Genomic DNA, 20,008 nt, shown 5'->3' with positions numbered 1-20,008 from the left:
ACCACAGTGACCAGCAATGCTAGGAATCCTTTTCCTAAATCTGTGGAATAATGTTCCATCAGCTTTTAGAAACTCCTCTGCTGTTGCCTTTGTCGCGTCCTCCCTCTCTCTAAGGTGCCAGTTAAGTGCAAACTGTAGACTTTTTTATATTTTTGTTTTTATCTTTTTTTTTTTTTTAATGAGTGTTTAGTCTGTGTAATACATGTGTGCCTGATGCCCATGGAAGCCAGAAGAGGGTGTCAGATCCCCTGGGACTGGACTTACAAATGGTTGCAAGTCACCCTGTGGGTGCTGGGAATCAAACCAGGCCCTTTGCTAGCTTAGCCAATGCCCTTAACCACTGAGCCATCTCTCTGGCCCATTTCTATCTTTTTATATTTCATTCTTGATTTCTCCCTTACTAATGCTTTCTTCAACTACTGTGTTACATACAAATTTTTAATTAATTAGTTAGTTAATTTTATGTATACAAATGTTTTGCCTGCATGTATGTGTCCCAAGTGCATATGTCAAATGCCCTAGAGTTGGAGTTATGAGTAGCTGTGGGTGCTAAGACTAGAACTCAAGTCCTGAGGAAGAGCAGCCAGTGCTATTAGCCAGAGCCATCTCCCCAGCCCCTCCTGTACTACATTCAGCAGTCTCCCAACTTACAATTTTGCTTAAACTTCAGTTCTGAAGTTTCTGGTCAGCTTTTTGTTTAAAGGCTCTTTTGACAAGTTTTATGATTTCCTATTCTCAGTTGGAACATTGCTTTCAAACCTTATGTTATGCAGCGTCATTTGAACACACATGATTGGTTCAGTTACTTTATAATCTTTTTTTTCTTCATAAAATTTTTATTAGAGTTTGACAACCTAGCCTGTTTTCAGGTGAAAACAAAAGATATGATCCCTTTGTAGTTTAGATTTAAAAAAGAAATTCTTAGACATTTCCATAAGACAGGCTCCATCCTCCTTTGACGTTAACTTTTAAGGTTTATTTTATCGTGTATACTTTTGGGTATGAGTGTGTGACCATATTAGGGTGTGTGCATGCGAATGCAGGTACCAAGGAGGGCAGCAGTGGTAGAAAACCTGGTACTGGTGAGGGCTCTGGGTGTTGAACTCAGGTCCCCTGCACCAGCACTGTGCCATTTCTCTGCCCCCCCCCCCTGACATCGCCTCTGTCATCTTTTGGCAATGCTGCGAATCAGACTCAGCACCTTGCCCATGCCAGGCATCGCTCTACTGCCTAGCTAACCCTGTGATTGACTCATTGGAGAGTGGGAGGAGCCTTGCTTCACTGCCTAAACATTCTTGAAATTTAGTATCTACTATGGCCAGAAAAGCCTTCCAAGAAAATCCATCCATTTGCCTCTGTTTGTAATACTTACTGTTTTGAAATGAAATGGCATGTGATTCTCTATATTCTAGACTTACTATTGCCAGCTCTATAATTTTACAGATTCTGTAACAGCAAAATTGGATTACTGTATTTGTCTCCTTTCTTTCCTGTCCCAAAGGCGTGTGGCCAAATTCAAATATTTGGGTGCACACGTGTGGTGCATACACACAGACACAGACATGTACACATAATAAGCACAAAGTAAATAAGTAAATAGTAAATCTGTGTCTTTAAATAAGAACAAACAGATCAGCAGGAAGAAGGGAACAGCAGAGCAGAGCCTCAGGAGGGTCGTCAGCCACGCCCCTGGGTTCTCAGAGGCAGCCCCCCAAGTGCTCTGGCCTAATGGAGGGATACATGAATTTCCTGTGACAAGACTTCTGGGAGGCAGTGAGAGGAACAGGGAGCCTGAGTTAAACCACAGGGGGCCAGTTTCCGGGGGGGGGGGGTCATGCCTTGCATGAGTCATACTACTCCGTGTCACTGGGATAACATATTGGATAGTCTGCATATTAGATACATCACAGTTCATACCAGCAGCAAAATTACAGCTATGAAGAAGCAACAAAAGTAATTGTATGGTTGTGGGTCACCACAACATGAGGGTCTCAGCCACGCAGGATGGAACTCATAAAACGATACAGTATTTCTGGCTTATGAGCTTATGAACTAAAAAATATAATAGCTGGCCAGGCAATGGTGGTGTACGCCTTTAATCCCAGCACTTGGGAGACAGAGGCAGGCAGATTTCTGAGTTCGAGGCCAGCCTGGTCTACAAAGTGAGTTCCAGGACAGCCAGAGCTGCACAGAGAAACCTTGCCTCAAAAAAATTAAAAAAAAAAAAAAATTGAAAAAAAAAAGCTGAAAGAATTCAACAATAAAAATACCCTTTTGAAAATATAGTACAAACGTAATTCTGAATAAGTAACAATGTTTACTTGTGTTGTAAGCAACACAAATGTACAGTTTGACATATATACAGTGTATCAGATAAACATCTATTCTAGTAGAATGGAAACAGTGCCATATGTTATACAAATAGATTCTACACATAATGATTTTGTGGGTAAAAGTCCTTTGTAAGGTTTTTAATAGAAAACAAAGTTCTTACTTTAGTTCGCTTTTGTCACTATAACCAAATAGTTTCCTTTTAAATTATATATAATTTTACTATATGTATTCTATGTGTGTGTGTAAGCACACGTCGCCGCTGGGTTTTCTTTAGGTGATGCTGGACCTGAACTTAGGGCTCACGCACATTAAGCCCATTCACTACCACTGAGCTCTCTATGTTCCTAGCTCTGCCTCTAGATCTTCTACAATCTCGCTAAAGCTGTGGCACTCTAACGCACACTCAAGACTTAGAGTAACTCAGACTAAAACCAAGATGGATAAGCCTAGTTGTGCTTAAAACACCTGGCCTACACTGTTGAATCGTTTCCCCGGGTCTTCCCGTTCTTGCCACACAATCAACCAAATAATCATATTTGCCACTATTTTAGATGGGGTCTTGTTCATATCAAAAGATGAATATATATATATATATATATATATATATATATATATAATATATATAGATATAGAGATAGATAGATAGATAGATAGATAGATAGCTGGGGCCATGGACACTGTGATTGTAATTTCATTACCGAGGAAGCTGCAACAGGAGGATTCTGATTTTAAAGCCTAGGGTTACAGAGTGAGCCTTGCTCAAAAGACAGAAACAGCAAATTCTTTGTTGACCCAGGACTTAGAAAGGAGAGCTCAGAGTTGAGTTTCTTCTCCTGTCTGAGGAACAGGCTAATGGGCAGAACAATTATGTGAGGTCAAACATGTGTGTGGCAGTCTCATGCGCAAGGAACATGCTCTGCAGGACATGGAGACCTGTGAGTCCTAGCCCTCACAGTTGATGTCCATGATTACTCTGGGGCCTGGTAGCTCCCTTCCTTCCACACCACAGGAGAAGCACTGCCCTGGCTGTGTCCTGTTTCCACTTCTTCTCAGAGCTCTGTGGTTTTCTGTCACCCTTTGTTGAATTGTGTCGCTCTTGTTTTATAACATAAAGTTGCAATTTTGAATGCTTTAGGTGTACGCTCTTGCTCTAGGGCAGTGAGCTTAACCTTCCTGATGCTATGACCCTTAGATACAGTTCCTCATGGTGTGGTAACAAAAAAGTTATTTTTGTTGCTACTTCATAACTGTGTAGCTTTGCTACTGTTATAAATTGTAATATAAATATCTGATATGCGACCCCCTCAAAGGAGTAGAGATATAGGTTGGGAGCCACTGTTCTTGGTCCCATTCAACTGTTTTTCTAGATATTTTTAGTTCATTTGGATATACAAATGAGTGAGTGATTTGAAATAAGCTGGTGAAACACAAGTATTTAAGTTCTTTTTTTTTTGTTTTTGTTTTTGTTTGTTTGTTTGTTTTTCGAGACAGGGTTTCTCTATATAGCCTTGGCAGTCCTGGAACTCACTTTGTAGACCAGGCTGGCCTCGAACTCAGAAATCCGCCTGCCTCTGCCTCCCAAGTGCTGGGATTAAAGGCGTGCACCACCACGCCCGGTCAGTATTTAAGTTCTTAAAGCAGGCTCCTGAGAGAGGCAGGAAGAGATGAGTGGGTAATACGAGAGGAAGTTTTCTGTGTACTCAAGTCATCGGGAGACAGACAGACTGCAGGCCTGAGACAGGGAGACAGTGAAAACCAATGCACAGCAAGGGCAAATGTGTATATTCAGTGGCTCAAAGGCAAATGAAGGAAGGGTGAGATTCTGGGTTGGAAGCTGTAAGCAGAGATGGGGCTAGCACATGAAAAGTGGTAAGATTTAAATGTGCAGGTAGGCGGATATAAAGCTAGAAATGTCTTCTAGATTAAAATGTATCATGTAAGTCCGTTTCACCTCACTACATTATAATACTGAAGACTAGGTATCTTATAAAGAAAAGCAGTTATGGGGCTAGAGAGATGTTTTAGTGGTAAAGAGCTCCTGCTGATCTTCCAGAGGACTTGAGTTCATTCTGCACTGTGTCAGGACGCTCCCTTACACTCCACAGTGACTAGCAGAAGGTGACTTAACAGTACATCCCCTAAAACTCAGCCTCTGTCTTTCCCTTACTCATTACGCTGACACTTGTCCCAATCCAGTGCTCACATAAGTCACAGACAATAGCCCTGCCTCCTAAGTGACATTACGTCTGAAGGCAGTGTCACAAAGTGGCGTTCCCTTTTGTTTTGTTGTTGACCAGACGCCCAAGCAGTGTACACATTGGAGACAGTGTCGTGTGGACCGGGATTGTGTTTGATATAAACTCATGAATGGGCTCTGGTCAGCTGCACATGAGAATGGTGATCATTCCTTTAGAAGCTTAAGCTGATTTGAGTGCCCCCCCCCCCGTGTGTGTGTGCACATGCAAGTGTGCATATATTGGCGCTATGGATTATTTATTTGTCTTTTGTGACATCTTTAACATTTAATGTGGTGCTGAGGGCCAGCCACACTGCTTAGGTGCAGCAGCATACCTGAGTTCCTTAGCCCCATAGTTAGAGGCTGCTGTTGTGCAGCCATTGTTTTCCTCGATGAATGTCCACAGTGATGTTGCTATGAAACTGGGAAGTCCCATCCACTGTGTTACCTTCTCTATTTTTTATTTTGTTTTTTTAATTTTAAATTTCTATTTATTTACTTTTTGGGTTTTTCGAGACAGGGTTTCTCTGTATAGCCTTGGCTGTCCTGGAACTTACTCTGTAGACCAGGCTGGCCTCGAACTCTCAAGAGATCCACCTGCCTCTGCCTTCTGAATGCTGGGATTAAAGGTGTGTGTCAGCCCAACCTGACTTACTAATGTCACCCTTTAGGGTTTATTTAAAAGATGCTAAAAAAAAATGGATATTTCCATAAGAATTTTAGTCTAGAAATGATAACTTGTAATTTACAGAATTCAGGACTAGATGAGAAAGTCTATAAATTTATGTCTGGCATATACAATATTTGATCATTTTCCTACTGTGTTTTGGATTTTTTGTATGCAAAATATATTATATGCTTCCTGTCATAGAGTTGAAGTTTTCAAGTGTAATTCTTATTTTGAATTTATGAAGAAGGTTCTGAGTTCAGTATACCCTGTCAGCGTTCAGTCGCCTACTGAGCAGGGAACGCTAAGGTAACAGTGTGCCGCCTTTACTGTCGCCTAGTTCATTTTCATAATACAGACAGTTACAAAGAGGATGACAGCACTCACCTTGCTGACCTTGCTGGGTGAGGGTGCTGGCAGAAAGACTCTTCTAAGGGGGGAAATAAAAAAAAAATGACCTGTTTTAATCACTCGTGTAAAGCACGTGCACTGGTACAGTGTCTTAGTTTTCTCGTATTATAGTTCTTTTGCCTACAAGAAGAGCCCCTCCCCCACGTGGCCCGTCTATTCCAGATACTCCCCCCTTGTCCAGGAGGCTGCACTTGGTTTTTATAGAACTTTTCACCATTTTTTTTTTTTTTTTAAGGTCAGTGGATAAATCTGTCATCATATATGGTATTGTAAGTACTTCAGATCTTCTGTGTGAACTATATAAATTGTTTATGTGACCACTGTACTTCAGATTTATTTAAAAATATATATTTATTTTTATAGAGATATTTATGGTGCCCAAGAATATCATATGTATTCTCACAATACTGAAATACTAAGATAACTTAGAAAAACCTTAAATATTTCAATAATGTCTTTATGATGGATGGAATTTTAGATCTCACAAGAGGAATCATAGAGTCAGAGAGCACCAGTGTCCAGACATTCATCACAGGTGGCTTCCATACAGCAGGGTTGGCTGAATGTGGCCTACCAACAGTTCTCAGGGTACAGGTGGATCTAGGGGCCAGCCTATGCATGTAAGTTACCAGAGCCTTGGACAAATACAAGTTTGGGGAACATTTATATGAGGAAATGCTGAATCACATGAGTTTAAATAAAAATGGAAGTTTTACATCTCACCAAAAGAGCAGTCGATGAGAATGATCTTTGAGAGAAATTGGTTGCCTAGGACATCATGGACTGGGTTGAGGCATCAGCCAGTTAATGGAGGCATGTCAGCAGAGTGTATATCAACCGAAGATTAGTTACCCACACAGGAGCTATAGTCATATGATGTTCATGCAAAAATTGGGAACAAACACTCAAGGAAACAGAGCTGTGGTATTTCCTACCAGCTTTCTATGAGATAGTTTATATTCACAAATAGTTATAACACTGCTTTTCATCTATAAAACATGTGCTACTCCTCGCTAACTACACTTGTCCTTACTGTTTAGTCTTGGAAGAGCAGCCTTAGTTGAGAAAATGCTTCTATCGTATTGCCTGTAGGCAATTGTCAGACATTTCTCTTAACTATGCCTGTAAGAAGCCACCCACTCTGAGGCCATGGTACTGAAAGAAATCAGGCAGAGCAAGCCACAGAGAGCAAGCGAGTAACGGCAGGCCTCCACGGCCTCTGCGGCCTCAGTTCCTGCTCTGACCTAACTCTGTGCTAGACCGTGCTTTGGAAGTGTAAGCAAAATAAACCCTTCCCTCCCCACGTTGCTTTTAGAAATGGTGCTTTATTTATCACGATAGAACCCCTCACGAGGACAATACCTGTACCTCGATGGCTGCCTAAGTGTCATCGGAGTGTCAGCTACTTTCATTTGCTGGTCCTGCAGTACATACAGGTCAGATACATCAGTAGGAATACTCTGTACTTTGTTTATTATGCAATTGGGTTTCTATGAACAGTCTTGATCAAATTGGCAAATGGCAGGGGTCCCTGTATAGAAGGCTCTAAAGTCTTAGTTAGGGATGTCGGCTCTCCTGTTGTCTCTAAGTTAGTTTTGACAAGTTAGTTGTTAGTAATGTCCTCAGCTTGTAGATCCTGGAAGTGAGGCGCATCCCTCGCCTGTCTCCTGCCCGAGTAACAGTGATTCTGTTCTCTTTCAGGGTCCTCAGAGTGTGCTACACACACTGACTCAGCATACCAGGTCAGACGTGAATCTCACTGTGTTTACTGTGACTAACAAGTTAGCCAGACGCTATGTAACGGCTGCGTCCGTCTATCACCTAGGTATGTTACGACTTGTGCGTTTGCACCCAACACTCTCTTACTTGCTACTGGTTCGATGGACAAGACAGTGAACATTTGGCAGTTTGATCTGGAAGCTTCTTGCCAAGGTCAGTAAGATGACCCCATTCTAGTTCTGTGGTGCTCTCAGACCCAGGGCCTCCATCCTGCTGGGCAAGTGCTTTCTGCAAACTCCAGCCCCAGGCCAAGCAATGAGCATCCTTAACCCAGATCAACACTAATCAGAAATCTGGGGGGTGGGGGGGGTGGAGGGGTGGGGGGGTGTACTTTCTTTTTTGTGGTCCTGGGGATTGAACCTGCATGCTCTACCTCAGAGCTATACTCCCAAGCCTAAACTTTAATAAGTCCTTTGGCATGCTATTCATATTGCCTTTCTCAACACACCATACAGACCCAGTTTCAGTATACCGTAAAACTAATTGTAGAGGGTCCTGTGTTAGACTGGTGTTAAATGCTTGCATGTACATTCACAATGCCCATGGTTTTTACATTGTTTGTGTTTGGAGCTAGGTTTTTCTAGTAAACGTAGCCTGAGGACAGAATAGGAATCGCAGATTTACTGTGCTGGCTTTCTTCCCTGGCCTCACTGAGGAATGCAGGCACACAGCTTAGGAGTTTCCCATTGAGCACTGTCAGCAGTGACAACGTGGTACGCTGATAGGCAGGTGACAGAGCAAGCTGCGTTTCCCTTCACTGATGTAGAGTGAAGAAAAATTGGACTAGAGGCGAAGGTCAGTGTGGCTGGCATGCACGAGGCACGAGATTTGTTCCCCGGCACCACAAAAACAAAAATTGTCTTTCTGCAGTGAAGAAGTTCCTAAACAATAGCATTTCCTATAGCATTTGCTCACTACTGTAAGAGCTACTACACTTCTTAAAAGGAAGTTAACAGTCCAGTGTGTCCAAAGTAGGAATGTCTAGAGAAGAAACATGTGGTTTGCCATTCACTCGGCCTGTGTGTTTTAAAGCAGGAAGCGTGAACGCCCCGCTGAGGCATTTCACCGAAGACTGGTCAGAGGAGGATGTCTCCGGATGGCTTCGTGCTCAAGGTTTGGAGGACCTCGTCGGTATTTTCAGGGCAAACAACATCGATGGGAAAGAACTATTGCATCTCACAAAGGAAAGTCTGGCTGGTGATTTAAAAATTGGTAAGGATGGTGGAGCCAGGCGGTCTTCAGAGTCTTAGGGAGGTCCCCTGCGGATGGGTTTAGCTGCTCACAGTCCCCTTTCCCTCTTCAAATCCCGGTTAGTCCCTCCTAGGAGAGTACACTTGCCTACTTAGGCAGAAGAAAGCATCCCTTCATGTAACCAAACCTAGCTCGGAATTACAATTTTAGAAAGTTACACATTTTAAAACTTGATTATAGTTCAGATCCTTAAAATTTTCTTTGCAAAAAAAAAAAAAAACCTTTGTGTTTGTGTGTCTAAGTCCATGTATACAGGTGTGTCTGCATGTGGGGGTGGGGCACAGGGCACCCTCTGCTGTTGCTCAGGAGCCAGCCACACTGCTTTTTTGACAGGCTGTGTATCCTCAGGACTAAGATTTAAACATGGGCCACCATGCCTGACTTGTCACATGGGTTCTGGCTGTTGACCTCAGATCCTCATGCTGTGTGACAGCTGACTGACTGAAATACCTCACCAGTCAAAATGACTCTCTGAAGTGAGGTGTACACTTGGCAGTGGTGTGTGTGTGCGTGCGCACAGGGTAGTACAGCCATTACCACTATTTAATTTTGGAACACTTATCAATGGTAAAAGGAATCCCATCCCTTATTTCTTTGCCTTTCTAGCTTTTGGAACCAGTATTTTGTGTGCAAACCCACCTGTTAATGACATTTTATATTAGTACTTGTTACAGGTGACCTTTTCTGTTCATCCTTTCTCCTTTTGCTTGTCACCAGCTGATAGAATTTGGGACAGTGCCGAGTGTTTAGATGTAATGAATAATACTTCTATGAACATGAAGTTTTTGTATGAATGTCTTTTTTCAGGTTTCTTGTGCATCTGTTCAGAGTAGAATTGGTGAATCATAGATGACTATGTGTGACACTGGAGGCGTTGTCAGGCTGTTTATTATACAGTCCCACCAACACTGGGTGTGGTCCTGGTTTCTCCCCAGTGCCCGCCTCCTCTTGTTATTAGCATCGTCCAGCAGTCATGGTTTCTCCTTTAGGTTTTGGTCTGCATTTCCTTGTTGACTTATTAGGTTGTTGCCTTATTGCATCTGGGTTGCTATGGCAAAAATCCTATAAACTAGGTACTACCAGAAATTGATTTCTTCATTCTGCCAAGTCCAAGCTGAAGGGACTGGCAGGTTCGGTGTCTAGTCAGGAGTAATTTCTGGTTTCTGGAGAGTGCTTCTCCCACTGTGCCGCCTTCACCCGGTGGGATGGATGAGCGCACTTTCTGGGGTCTCTGTTATAAGGGTTCTGATCCTGTTTGTCCCCAAAGCCTCACCCTTTAACACCACTGTGTGATTTGCTTGTTTTCATACTTGTTCCTGGCCTAAGGCAACGGTGACAGATTTCAACATGTGAATATTCTGCTTTACGGTTTGGAAAACTGGCAATTTCAATAATTTAGAAGCAGAACTAGAAAATATGTTCACTGGAACATCTGGTCCTTCATATCACTCTGAAATATCTGATATCTTAGTATTATCGATCAAGATGTATGTGGCTAAGATGCTGTGATCTTCCGGCCTCAGCCACTCGCAGGCATAAGATTACAGGCATGCACGCCACATACCCAACCATTCTGAAAGGTGTTGAAATGTTCTGTTTTATTTCTCTTCAGGATAGAAGTTAACTCTTAATCTTCAAATCCTGTTTTAAACTACAAAGAATTTTCTTTAGTCTTGAGATTTAGGAAAAGCATACTTTTCCTTAAGACAGTAAATTGGACTGAGACAGATATAAAGTTGGAATTGAAAATAAGTAGAAGCGGTGAACTGGTGGCATACATGCTGATGCTTGCATTTTACATGCAGAAATGTTTGCCTGCATTTGTCATTGTAACTTGATCTCTCAGTTCCTAATACCAGTTAAAATCCAGATCTGCGGACCGTTCAAGGTGTGGGCATATCCATGCGCTCTAAAGCATGGTGGAGTGTAGCGTATCCATCATGGTGGACACAGGAACTGTTGCTAAGAGACTGAGCACTGTCACACCCCTTGTCAAGAGGCCTTTTGTAAATGTAGGAAAGGGGGCTTTTAACACACTTGAGTTTCTCAATAGAGTGTTTTAACCAAAGGTAAGCCAATTTCTGCGTTGCCAATGAAACCCTCATAGTAAGGTCTTGTCTCAACAGAACCGGGTTCTCAAGAAGGGTGAATAAGGCGCGCCACCGTGGATGTGTTCTCCACTCATCTCCTGCCTTCCGACGCTTCCCATTCCGAGTCCTTGTTCCCCTAAGGGCTAACTCCTTATGTCATACATACATTTGTACAAGGAGCATCCGTCCACAATGCTGTGACATTTTAAGGCATTTGTGAGCCTGTGCATTTGTGAATGCTATTGTCATACTGTTAAGGCTGAAGGGCAAGAAAATCAATTCTGGACAGGATTAGTGAAGTCCTCAGTCCAGTCAGTAGACCTGTGTGTGCACACTGGCCTGGGTTCACAGCCAGGCCCTGGAATACTGTGAGGTGCCGTGGAGCTTGGAACTTGCAGTCGATAAGCTGGGAGAAAATTCTAATGGCAGGTGCAAATTAACTGGGTCAGAGTTCCTATACCGACATGAGTAATCATACATTTATAAGTAGGAAGGACAGGGATTTCTGTTGTTTTTTGGTTTTTTAACTAGAGGCTTCACTTTTTGATCTTTCCTTTCTAAGAACTCATAAAAGCTCACGAGACTTTTTTTTTGTCATTTTTCTGGGTTGCTAGGGTACGGATGTGTATGCCTCAGCATTCATGTGCTAAGCTCATGTGCCAGTCTGTGATGCTGCAGGGGCATGGCAGAGCTTTAAGAACTGACTTCAGTGGGACCCAGTTAGTTCATGGTGGTGTCGCCCCTCAGAGGATCCTGGGACTCGCTCACTTTCCCTCTTGCTTCCTGGACATCAGCAGGTGTCCAGCTTCATTACTGAGTGTTCCCACTGCAGTCCTCTGCCCCGAGACAGGCCAGCTCTCCTTCCACCTTTTGCTGGTCTGAGTGTTGTGCCACGAAGAGAAAGCAAATCACTAACTGCATCCATGTAATAATGCTGATGGCTCCATGCCTTACCGGTCTTCACAGCCTCAAGTTTCGAAAGTTCATTTCCCTTCCCAGGGACATTTCACTTCCCAGACCTTCCCTTGCTGCCTAATGTAATGGATATTCTTTTAGAATCTCTAGGGCTGCGCAGCAAAGTCCTGAGGAGTATTGAAGAGCTCAGGGCCAAGATGGATTCCCTCTCTTCCGGAATCCCTGACGAGTTCATCTGCCCAATAACCAGAGAACTCATGAAGGACCCCGTCATCGCATCAGGTATGTGTGGGCGCTGCGGGGCTCAGCGTGTGATGCACTCCCTAGAGGGCAGGGGAACACTTCTCACAAGCTTGTTGTGACTGGGCCATGATCAGAACTCCCATTTTGTTTCTATTAAGTGGATTCCTTTTTTCCTTTTTAAAAGAAGAATCATTAAATCCAAAAAAATAGCACACTGTATATTTCGTAGTAAATAAACTGGGCATAGTAAGTTTGGAATCGAGACAGAGTGATTAAGTTTCAATATTTCACATAAGTTCATGTGGCTATCAGCCGTAAAGACTGCATGGGTTGTGTGTTTGTGTGCATGTGCACATACAGAAGGACACTGGGTACCTTTCTCTCTCATATCTGCCTTACTCCCATAATTCCCTCAGTAGAAACCTGAAACTTGCAGATGCTTCTATTTTTTTTTTTTTTTTTTGAGACAGGGTTTCTCTGTGTAGCCCTGGCTGGAATTCACTCTGTAGACCAGGCTGGCCTCAAACTCAGAAATCCGCCTGCCTCTGCCTTCCAAGTGCTGGGATTAAAGGTGTGCGCCACCACCGCCTGGCACAGATGCTTCTAATTGATGTATCTTGTTTTACATCAGTAAATCTTGTTTTACTATCTTGCTGAGTAGTGTTCCATTGCACTAGGTACACTCTCTCCACTAGCTGGCAATGGACTGTCATGTCTGAACCTGCCGTGACATTCATTCACAGATCCCTTTGTCTGGACAGGACTCAATTTTCTCACATTAAAATACTTTGCTGTGGGGTTTGTAGGTTGTTTACTAAGTGCATGTTAAAACTGCCCAAATGTTTTTCTCCAGGGGGATCCACCATTTTAAGTCCATAATGGAGAATTCCAGTTTCTGCCATATTTGCACGGTGTTGTTGGTTATTCTAATCCTGAATCACATGGTATTGCTAGACCTCTCCCTGCAATGAAGCATCTTTTCCTATGCCTCCTATTATATCTTTCATAGTATTCCCTCTAGCCCTTTTTTCATTCTGTGTTATCAGTTTGATATTCTAAGTGTGTCTTTTGTAAGGCTATGCATTGCCTGTATTTTCTTTGTGGCATCTTTGAGAAAAACAATGTTTGACTTCGATGGAGTTCACTGCACTATTTTTCACGTTGACTGATCTTTTTTTTTGGTTTTTTGAGACAGGGTTTCTCTGTATAGCCCTGGCTGTCCTGGAACTCACTTTGTAGACCAGGCCGGCCTCGAACTCAGAAATCCGCCTGCCTCTGCCTCCCAAGTGCTGGGATTAGAGGTGTGCGCCACCATGCCCGGCCTGACTGATCATTTTTTAATCCTTAGGATCTACCATCCCAGGTCTGACTGCTTGGCTTGTGGTCTGAAGGCCTGACACTGGGGAGTCAGACTCCCTGAATGAATTGCCGTGTGTCGCTTTAAGGCATTGATATGGCATTGGTATAGCATTGATGGCATGTATTTGTTCTCTTGTTCAGGGCACACTCTCTTCCTGACTGGCATTTCTGTAGGAAAATGTCAGCTATACTATTCTTTTCCACCTTTCCTCTTGAACCTTTCTAGACAACCTTCGCAGCCTTGTCGGCTAACGCGCTACCTTCTCACTGAGACTGTGCTCACAGCTTGAGTTGTTGAGTCATTTCTGGACTTTGCTCTTAGCACGCAGAATATCACTGCATGCTCTGGCTGCCTGGTTTTACATCTCAGTTCTGTTATCTATACCTGTGTGACCTCTGAAAGTCTTCTCGGTTGAAATCAAGATAAGCTTGTGATAGAGGTTGAATATAAGTCGTAGTTCCTTTATAATGAAGAAGTATTAACTGTATACTGAGTAGAAAACACTTATGGTACCTCATGGACTCAGCATTTAGAAAGATGTTTGGAGGTTGAAATCTGTAACTTCTCAGTGTTAACCCTGCAGGGTGGCTATCCATCTTAAAGATATCCTCATTCAGTGCATAATGGAGCAAGACAGTTTTGTATACTTAATCTGCTTTCTCTCTGGGAATTAAAGTCTAGAAATGGGAAGGTATGAACTAGCACATTGGGACTAGGGCTGGCCAAGCCTAGTGACCTCTGTTTTACCTCTAGAGCGTGTGCACTGAAAACACAAGGTCACTCCTACAAGTTGTCCTCTGACCACCACACGTACTCTACTCCCATACAAACTAAATACAATAGAAGCTAGAAGGGACTCGGCTCATTGCAAACTCCAGGAGCCGCTGTCAGTGAGTGTGGTTGTCCATGAACTCCCATCAAAGGTCAGAGGACAGCTCTGGTTTTGGTCCTCACCTTTCACCTTGCTTGAGACAGGGCCTTTGTTCCTCAGCTCTGTGGAGGATGACCAGGCTTCTGTGGATCCTCCTGCCTCCGCCTGTCTCACTGTAGGAGAACAGCCCTGCCTGACCACCTGGCTCTCTTTACATGAGTTCTTGGGACCCAAACTCAGGGCTTCATGCTTGCACATCACGTACTTTACCCACTGGGCCATCTTCCCAGGATCTCTCCAGGCACTTTTTATTTTAGAACTTTTCTTCATTCTGTGTAAAGTCTGGAGTCCTTAGGTCTGGGCTGGGCATGTATCTCAGTGGTAGGGTACTTGGTAGTTTGTATCAGGCCTGCTGGGTAAGACCCTCAAACCCATGTACACATGAACCGTAAAGCTCTAACATAAAGTGAAAACAAGCAAACGAGAAAAAAATCGTTCTTCCTGGTGACCTGTTTGAGCTCAGTTAGCTAACTGTCGTTGAATTTTACTTATGCAAATCTGAATGAAAAGTCAGCAACCATACCTGTTCTCAGTTGTCTGTCTTCAGGGATTGGAGATGTTCTGAGGCCGTGTAGACTGTTTGAGAGCTCTGGTGGTCCTCTGAACCTGGGAGTTCTGTTTTGGGAGGAACTTTGGTAGGAGAGCTTGAACCGCCTGGTATGAGGATGTGTGTATGCATGTTGGCATTTGTGAATGCATGTGTGCATGTGCGTGAGACTAGAAGATGATGTTTCCCTCATAAACAGAAGCAGGGTCTTCCACTGGAGTAGAGGATATGAGAAGCTTACTGAGCTGGGCGTGGTGGCGCACGCCTTTAATCCCAGCACTCGGGAAGCGGAGGCAGGCGGATTTCTGAGTTTGAGGCCAGCCTGGTCTACAAAGTGAGTTCCAGGACAGCCAGGGCAATACAGAGAAACCCTGTCTCGAAGAAAAAAAAAAAAAAGAAGAAAAGAAAAGCTTACTGATTAAGAAAAAAATATGTAATAAGTATGTGGTATAGGAGAAAGAAGACCTATTACCTAGGTTATGATTTATTTATATTATAAATAGTTCCAAATGGAGCACTATCTTATAATGCCCTTATTTTTATTTTAAATAGGGCAACTAGCAGGTTAAAAGAAACTCCTAGAAACAAGTTTCATAATGAAAAAATGTGTGATCCACAGAAATAAGAAAGAAAAAAAAACAAAAAAACCTCACAGCATAGTCCACCTGCAGTCTGAAACAGGGCAGCTGCAGCTAAAACGGGGGTCACATAACCCAGGTCCCAGGAAGACAAGAATACGGCCAAGTGCACTGGAGAGATGGCTCGGCCATTAAAGAGTACCGACTGCTCTTTCAGAGGACTGGGGTTCAGATCCCAGCGCCTGCATGCAGCTCACAATTGTCTGTAACTCCAAGATCTGACACCTTCACCTAGACACGTGTGCAGGCAAAACACCAGAGCACATAAAATGAAAATAAATTATTTTTTTTAAGAAAGAGAATACTGTTGATTACCACAGACCTTGCCTCTCTGTGAACGTGGTCATCATGGTTGCCAAAGCAGCTTCCATAACGAAGCAGCTCTGTACCCTGGGAAGGGAGGTCACTGTAACAGCCACACCTCTGACTAAAACTGTAGCAGGCAGAGGACACAAGGAATAGAGCAAACAGGACATTAAAGTTTCTGTCTGAATGCAAAGCATCCAAGATATTAATTCTGTGTCGGCACAACCTCAGTGGTTGACAGGAGTTTTTAAAGGTCCTTTACCTCTGCTAAAATACGCTTAACACACTTATCCATCTGGCCTGCCGGCTCTTGGAATTAGCCACCATGGCTCTAACAGCAGGGCTCTGAACTGCACATGCTTTGTCAGTCTTCAGTCTCAGGACAGAGCTCAGCAAATGCAGTTTCAACAATAAAATGGAGGGTTTCTGGCTCAAACTGTTGTTGTAACTCAATGGGGTGCCACATGCCTGTAATTCCAGTAGTGGAGAGGCAGGAGGATTGCTATGAGTTTGAGGTCAGCCTGGGCTACATAGTGAAATCATGACCTTCAAGGGAAAAGAAAAAAAAAAAAAAAAGGAAATAATTTGAATAAGCCTTTTTACAATGGAGCACAGTATCATGGTCACTAGTGATATGGAAGTCAAAGCCACACACAGCAATTGTATTAACTGATGGATTACTCTCAAAAAGCTGGGGAAAAGAATGAATTATCAAAAAGTTGGGAAATATCTGGGCAGTGGTGGCACATGCCTTTAATCCCAGCACTTGGGAGGCAGAGGCAGAGGCAGAGGCAGGCAGATTTCTGAGTTTGAGGGAGGCCAGCCAGATCTACAGAGTGAGTTCCAGGATAGCCAGGGCTACACAGAGAAACCCTGTCTCAAAAATCCAAACAAACAAAAGGACAGAGATTGGGATCTTATTTTGTTGGTGAGAATTGAAAAAGGTCTGGCTGTTGTTGAAACAAACTAGGCATTTCCCCCAAAACATACAACGTAGATCTTCGGTGTATACCCAGGTTCACAGGGGGAGCTGGGCACAGATGGCAGCAGCGAGAAGACCCCTAGACTGGAAACAGTCCAGATTTGCCTCTGTCGGTAGAAGAGATCCGTCAGATGCACAGTTCTTCAACAGAATGCCACTAGCCATACAGTGCTAAGAGGGGACCCAAGTGCAACCACAGCTGAAGTGCACACCACGGCGCACGGCTGGTAACGCTCTCATGAGCAGGCCGGGGAATGCCAAGGCCCAGCCGGGCATGATATGCAGCAGTTGCAGGGGTGCATTTAGCACGGAGACAAGCCTTCAGCCTGAGGAGGAACAGCACAAGCTTAGCCGTGAGCGCACTAGCACAGAGGCTCTAAGGTCACACGTACCCTGACTGGCCTCCCCTCCTGAGGGCTGGGCTTACAGGTTGGTGCCCCTTTACCCACCTCAGAGACCCCAGACTTCACATGTGTGAAGGCAAACGACTTAGTAGAGTGGGGCATAAAAAATGGTGGTGATTTAGTTCTTCCGTGCCACATCTCTTCCTGCCATCTTTCTTGTGCTGTTTGATACATGGAAGGGTCTTGCTGAGTTATTCCTAAGGCTCTTTTCTCCTCTCATTTTCACCAAAATGTCACAAAAATCTTCACAAACCGCTAACCCCCTTTTCAACCACGGTGTCTGAATTTCATCACGGTTCTGGTCTCAGCCGCTGTGCTTCAGAGGAACAAGGTGAGTATGTGGTGGCACTGTTCCAGGCTGACACTTCACAGAGCACAGTCCGGGCTTAGCATGCTGTCAGGGCTACGGGCCAGCTGCTGTGGCTGGCATACTTAGGACACAATACAGGCAAAGAGAGATGACCATTGAACTCACAACAGCCAGCCGGCCTGCGTACAGTTCATCTTACTCATCCTGATCCCCGCTCTTCACCTGACCGAAGCCATGTGCTTTTTTTCAGATGGCTACTCCTACGAGAGAGAAGCAATGGAAAACTGGATCCACAAGAAGAAGCGCACAAGCCCCATGACAAATCTGGCCCTTCCTTCACTGGTACTGACCCCAAACAGGACACTGAAGATGGCCATCAACCGATGGCTAGAGACGCACGAGAAGTGAGCGTGTTCACAGGCATCGGATACACTTTCAGTGATGCCCTTCAGATTCAGAATGCTAAGCAGCCATCGCAAAAGCAAGATAAAAGGAAAAGACAAATGTTAAATTCAGTTACTTTTAAAAAACTGTAAGTTATGAGCAGGGCGTTGGTGGCACATGCCTTAAATCCCAGCACTTAGGAGGCAGAGGCAGGCGGATCTCCGAGTTCCAGGACAGCCCAGTCTATAGGGCAAGTCTCAGGACAACCAAGGCTACACAGAGAAACCTGTCTCAAAAAACCCAAAACCAAAAAAAAAAAAAAAAGTCAGTTATCTTTAAAACACAGATTTATATATCTATTGTCATTGCTATTTCTGTGAAGGTGAAAATATTTTTTTTTTGCAATAATGAGAAAATGTGTAGAAATAAAACTTTACTATGACTTTAAATTGCAATGCCTAAATGTGTTCTTATTGGGCATAGGCCATATTCTGTAGCATCTGTACCCTGGAATAGACTAGATTCTGTGGGTGTTGCCGGCTTGGAGAACAGTCATTCCATAATTCTCAGTAACCTTTATAAAAGGAGTTTGACAATATAATTGTAAACTGTTTAATAAATTGAAAAAAACTTCCCTCCAGGCATGCTGACTAGCCATTTTGTTGTATTCTAAATTTGTACAGCGTAAGAATTTTCTCCACCATCCAACCTCAGAGTGAGCTAGGCAGATAGTCCAGTTAACTTTGCTGAAATATGAGAAATGGCGAGCTAGTTCCTTTTAAACCTTGAGAGTGCTTGCATTCTCACACACCGGGCTTGACTATGTCCAGAAGTTAGCCTGGTACCTACTACACCACCACCACCACATCTCCATTCACCACACAGGAGCTGAACATCAGGAAGGCCTTCTATACTGACCATTCAGATGCCTGGCTAAAGCTGTTCCCCAGAGCAGAGCCATCATCAGCTGGAGGCTTACTACAACAAAACTGCCAGGGCAGGGAGTAGAACACTGTCTTTGGCCTTTATTTTCTTAGGTCTCCAAACACTCACAAAGTGTCCAAGAACATTAAAATCAACCATTGGACTGAATACAGGGTCTCCCCAATGGAGGAGCTAGAGAAGGGACAGAAGGAGCTGAAGGGGTTTGCAGCCCCATAGGAGGAACAACTATGAACTAACCAGTACCCCCAGAGCTCCCAGGGACTAAACCACCAACCAAAGAGTACACATGGAGGGACTCATGGCTCCTGCTGCATTGTAGCAGAGGATGTCCTAGTCGGTCATCAATGGGAGGAGAGACCCTTGGTCCTGTGAAGACCCAATGCCCCAGTTTAGGAAAATGTCAGGGCGGGGGAAGCGGGAGTGGGTAGGTTGGTGAGCAGGGGGAAAGGGGATGGGATGGGGTTTTCAGAGGGGAAACCAGGAAAAGGGACAACATTTGAAATAAAATATCTAATAAAAACATTTTAAAAAGAAGGAAGGAAGGAAGGAAGGGAAAGAAAGAAAAGAAAAAAAAGAAAGCCAGCTAGCCATCCAGCCATACTCTGGAAATCCTGGGTATGGATCTGGCCAGTATTTAATAAAGCCTCTTATTTATTTAAATGTATTCATGGTCTTATTGGTGAATATCTAAATGACCCCAGACCCATAACAAAACTGGGACCAGAGAGCGCTTTCAAGATGCAGCACCAAATTACATTAGTTGAGGGTTTATAAAGGCAAAATTTACAAGGCATGTGTGTAATCAAGGGCAAACACACATGCTGATGTACTTTCTGCATACATGTAATCATGCACACATCCCACCTATGTGCAGTCAAGCACACATCCCACCTATGTATGTGCAGTCAAGCATACATCCTGCCTACATGTAGTTGGGCAAGCAAGCTTGTTTACAGAAGGGAAAACACACAGTTTGTACAAGACCAGGCAATTACAAGAATAGTATTATAGAAAAGTTATCATCCTTGAGCAAGAGGGACATTTTTTGTTTTATGGTTCTCTAAGGCACAGTAAACTTTGAAACATAATATTCACCTTGAGAGAGATCGGTTTCTCTCTCTAAAGGTAGCTTTGCCTTTATCTCAAATGTTTTTTGTTAATTTATGGTTCTGTTTTTTTGTTTGTTTTGTTTTGTTTTCGAGACAGGGTTTCTCTGTATAGCCCTGGCTGTCCTGGAACTCACTTTGTAGACCAGGCTGGCCTCGAACTCAGAAA

General features: G+C 43.6%; 1 protein-coding gene across 2 annotated transcripts in view; it reads left to right on the top strand.

The window, feature by feature from the left end:
- Positions 1–18,237, top strand: part of Wdsub1 (WD repeat, sterile alpha motif and U-box domain containing 1) — a 29,197-nt gene extending 10,960 nt beyond the window's left edge. The window contains exons 6-11 of one of the 2 annotated variants that reach the window (XM_021193973.1): positions 5,884–5,917; positions 7,350–7,390; positions 7,474–7,580; positions 8,463–8,639; positions 11,825–11,965; positions 17,655–18,237. In XM_021193973.1, the coding sequence (XP_021049632.1) occupies positions 5,884–5,917; positions 7,350–7,390; positions 7,474–7,580; positions 8,463–8,639; positions 11,825–11,965; positions 17,655–17,812 (658 nt within the window). In that variant the 3' untranslated portion in view covers positions 17,813–18,237. Of the gene's footprint in view, positions 1–5,883; positions 5,918–7,349; positions 7,391–7,473; positions 7,581–8,459; positions 8,640–11,824; positions 11,966–17,654 lie in introns of both variants that reach the window. The other variant, XM_021193974.2, reaches the window with a different exon arrangement.
- Positions 18,238–20,008: the final 1,771 nt, after the last annotated feature.

The sequence above is a fragment of the Mus pahari genome, chromosome 3, assembly GCF_900095145.1.
Source record: "Mus pahari chromosome 3, PAHARI_EIJ_v1.1, whole genome shotgun sequence".
NCBI lineage: Eukaryota > Metazoa > Chordata > Mammalia > Rodentia > Muridae > Mus > Mus pahari.
Note: the sequence above shows the minus strand (reverse complement) of the source record. Positions and strands in the feature narration are given on the sequence as shown.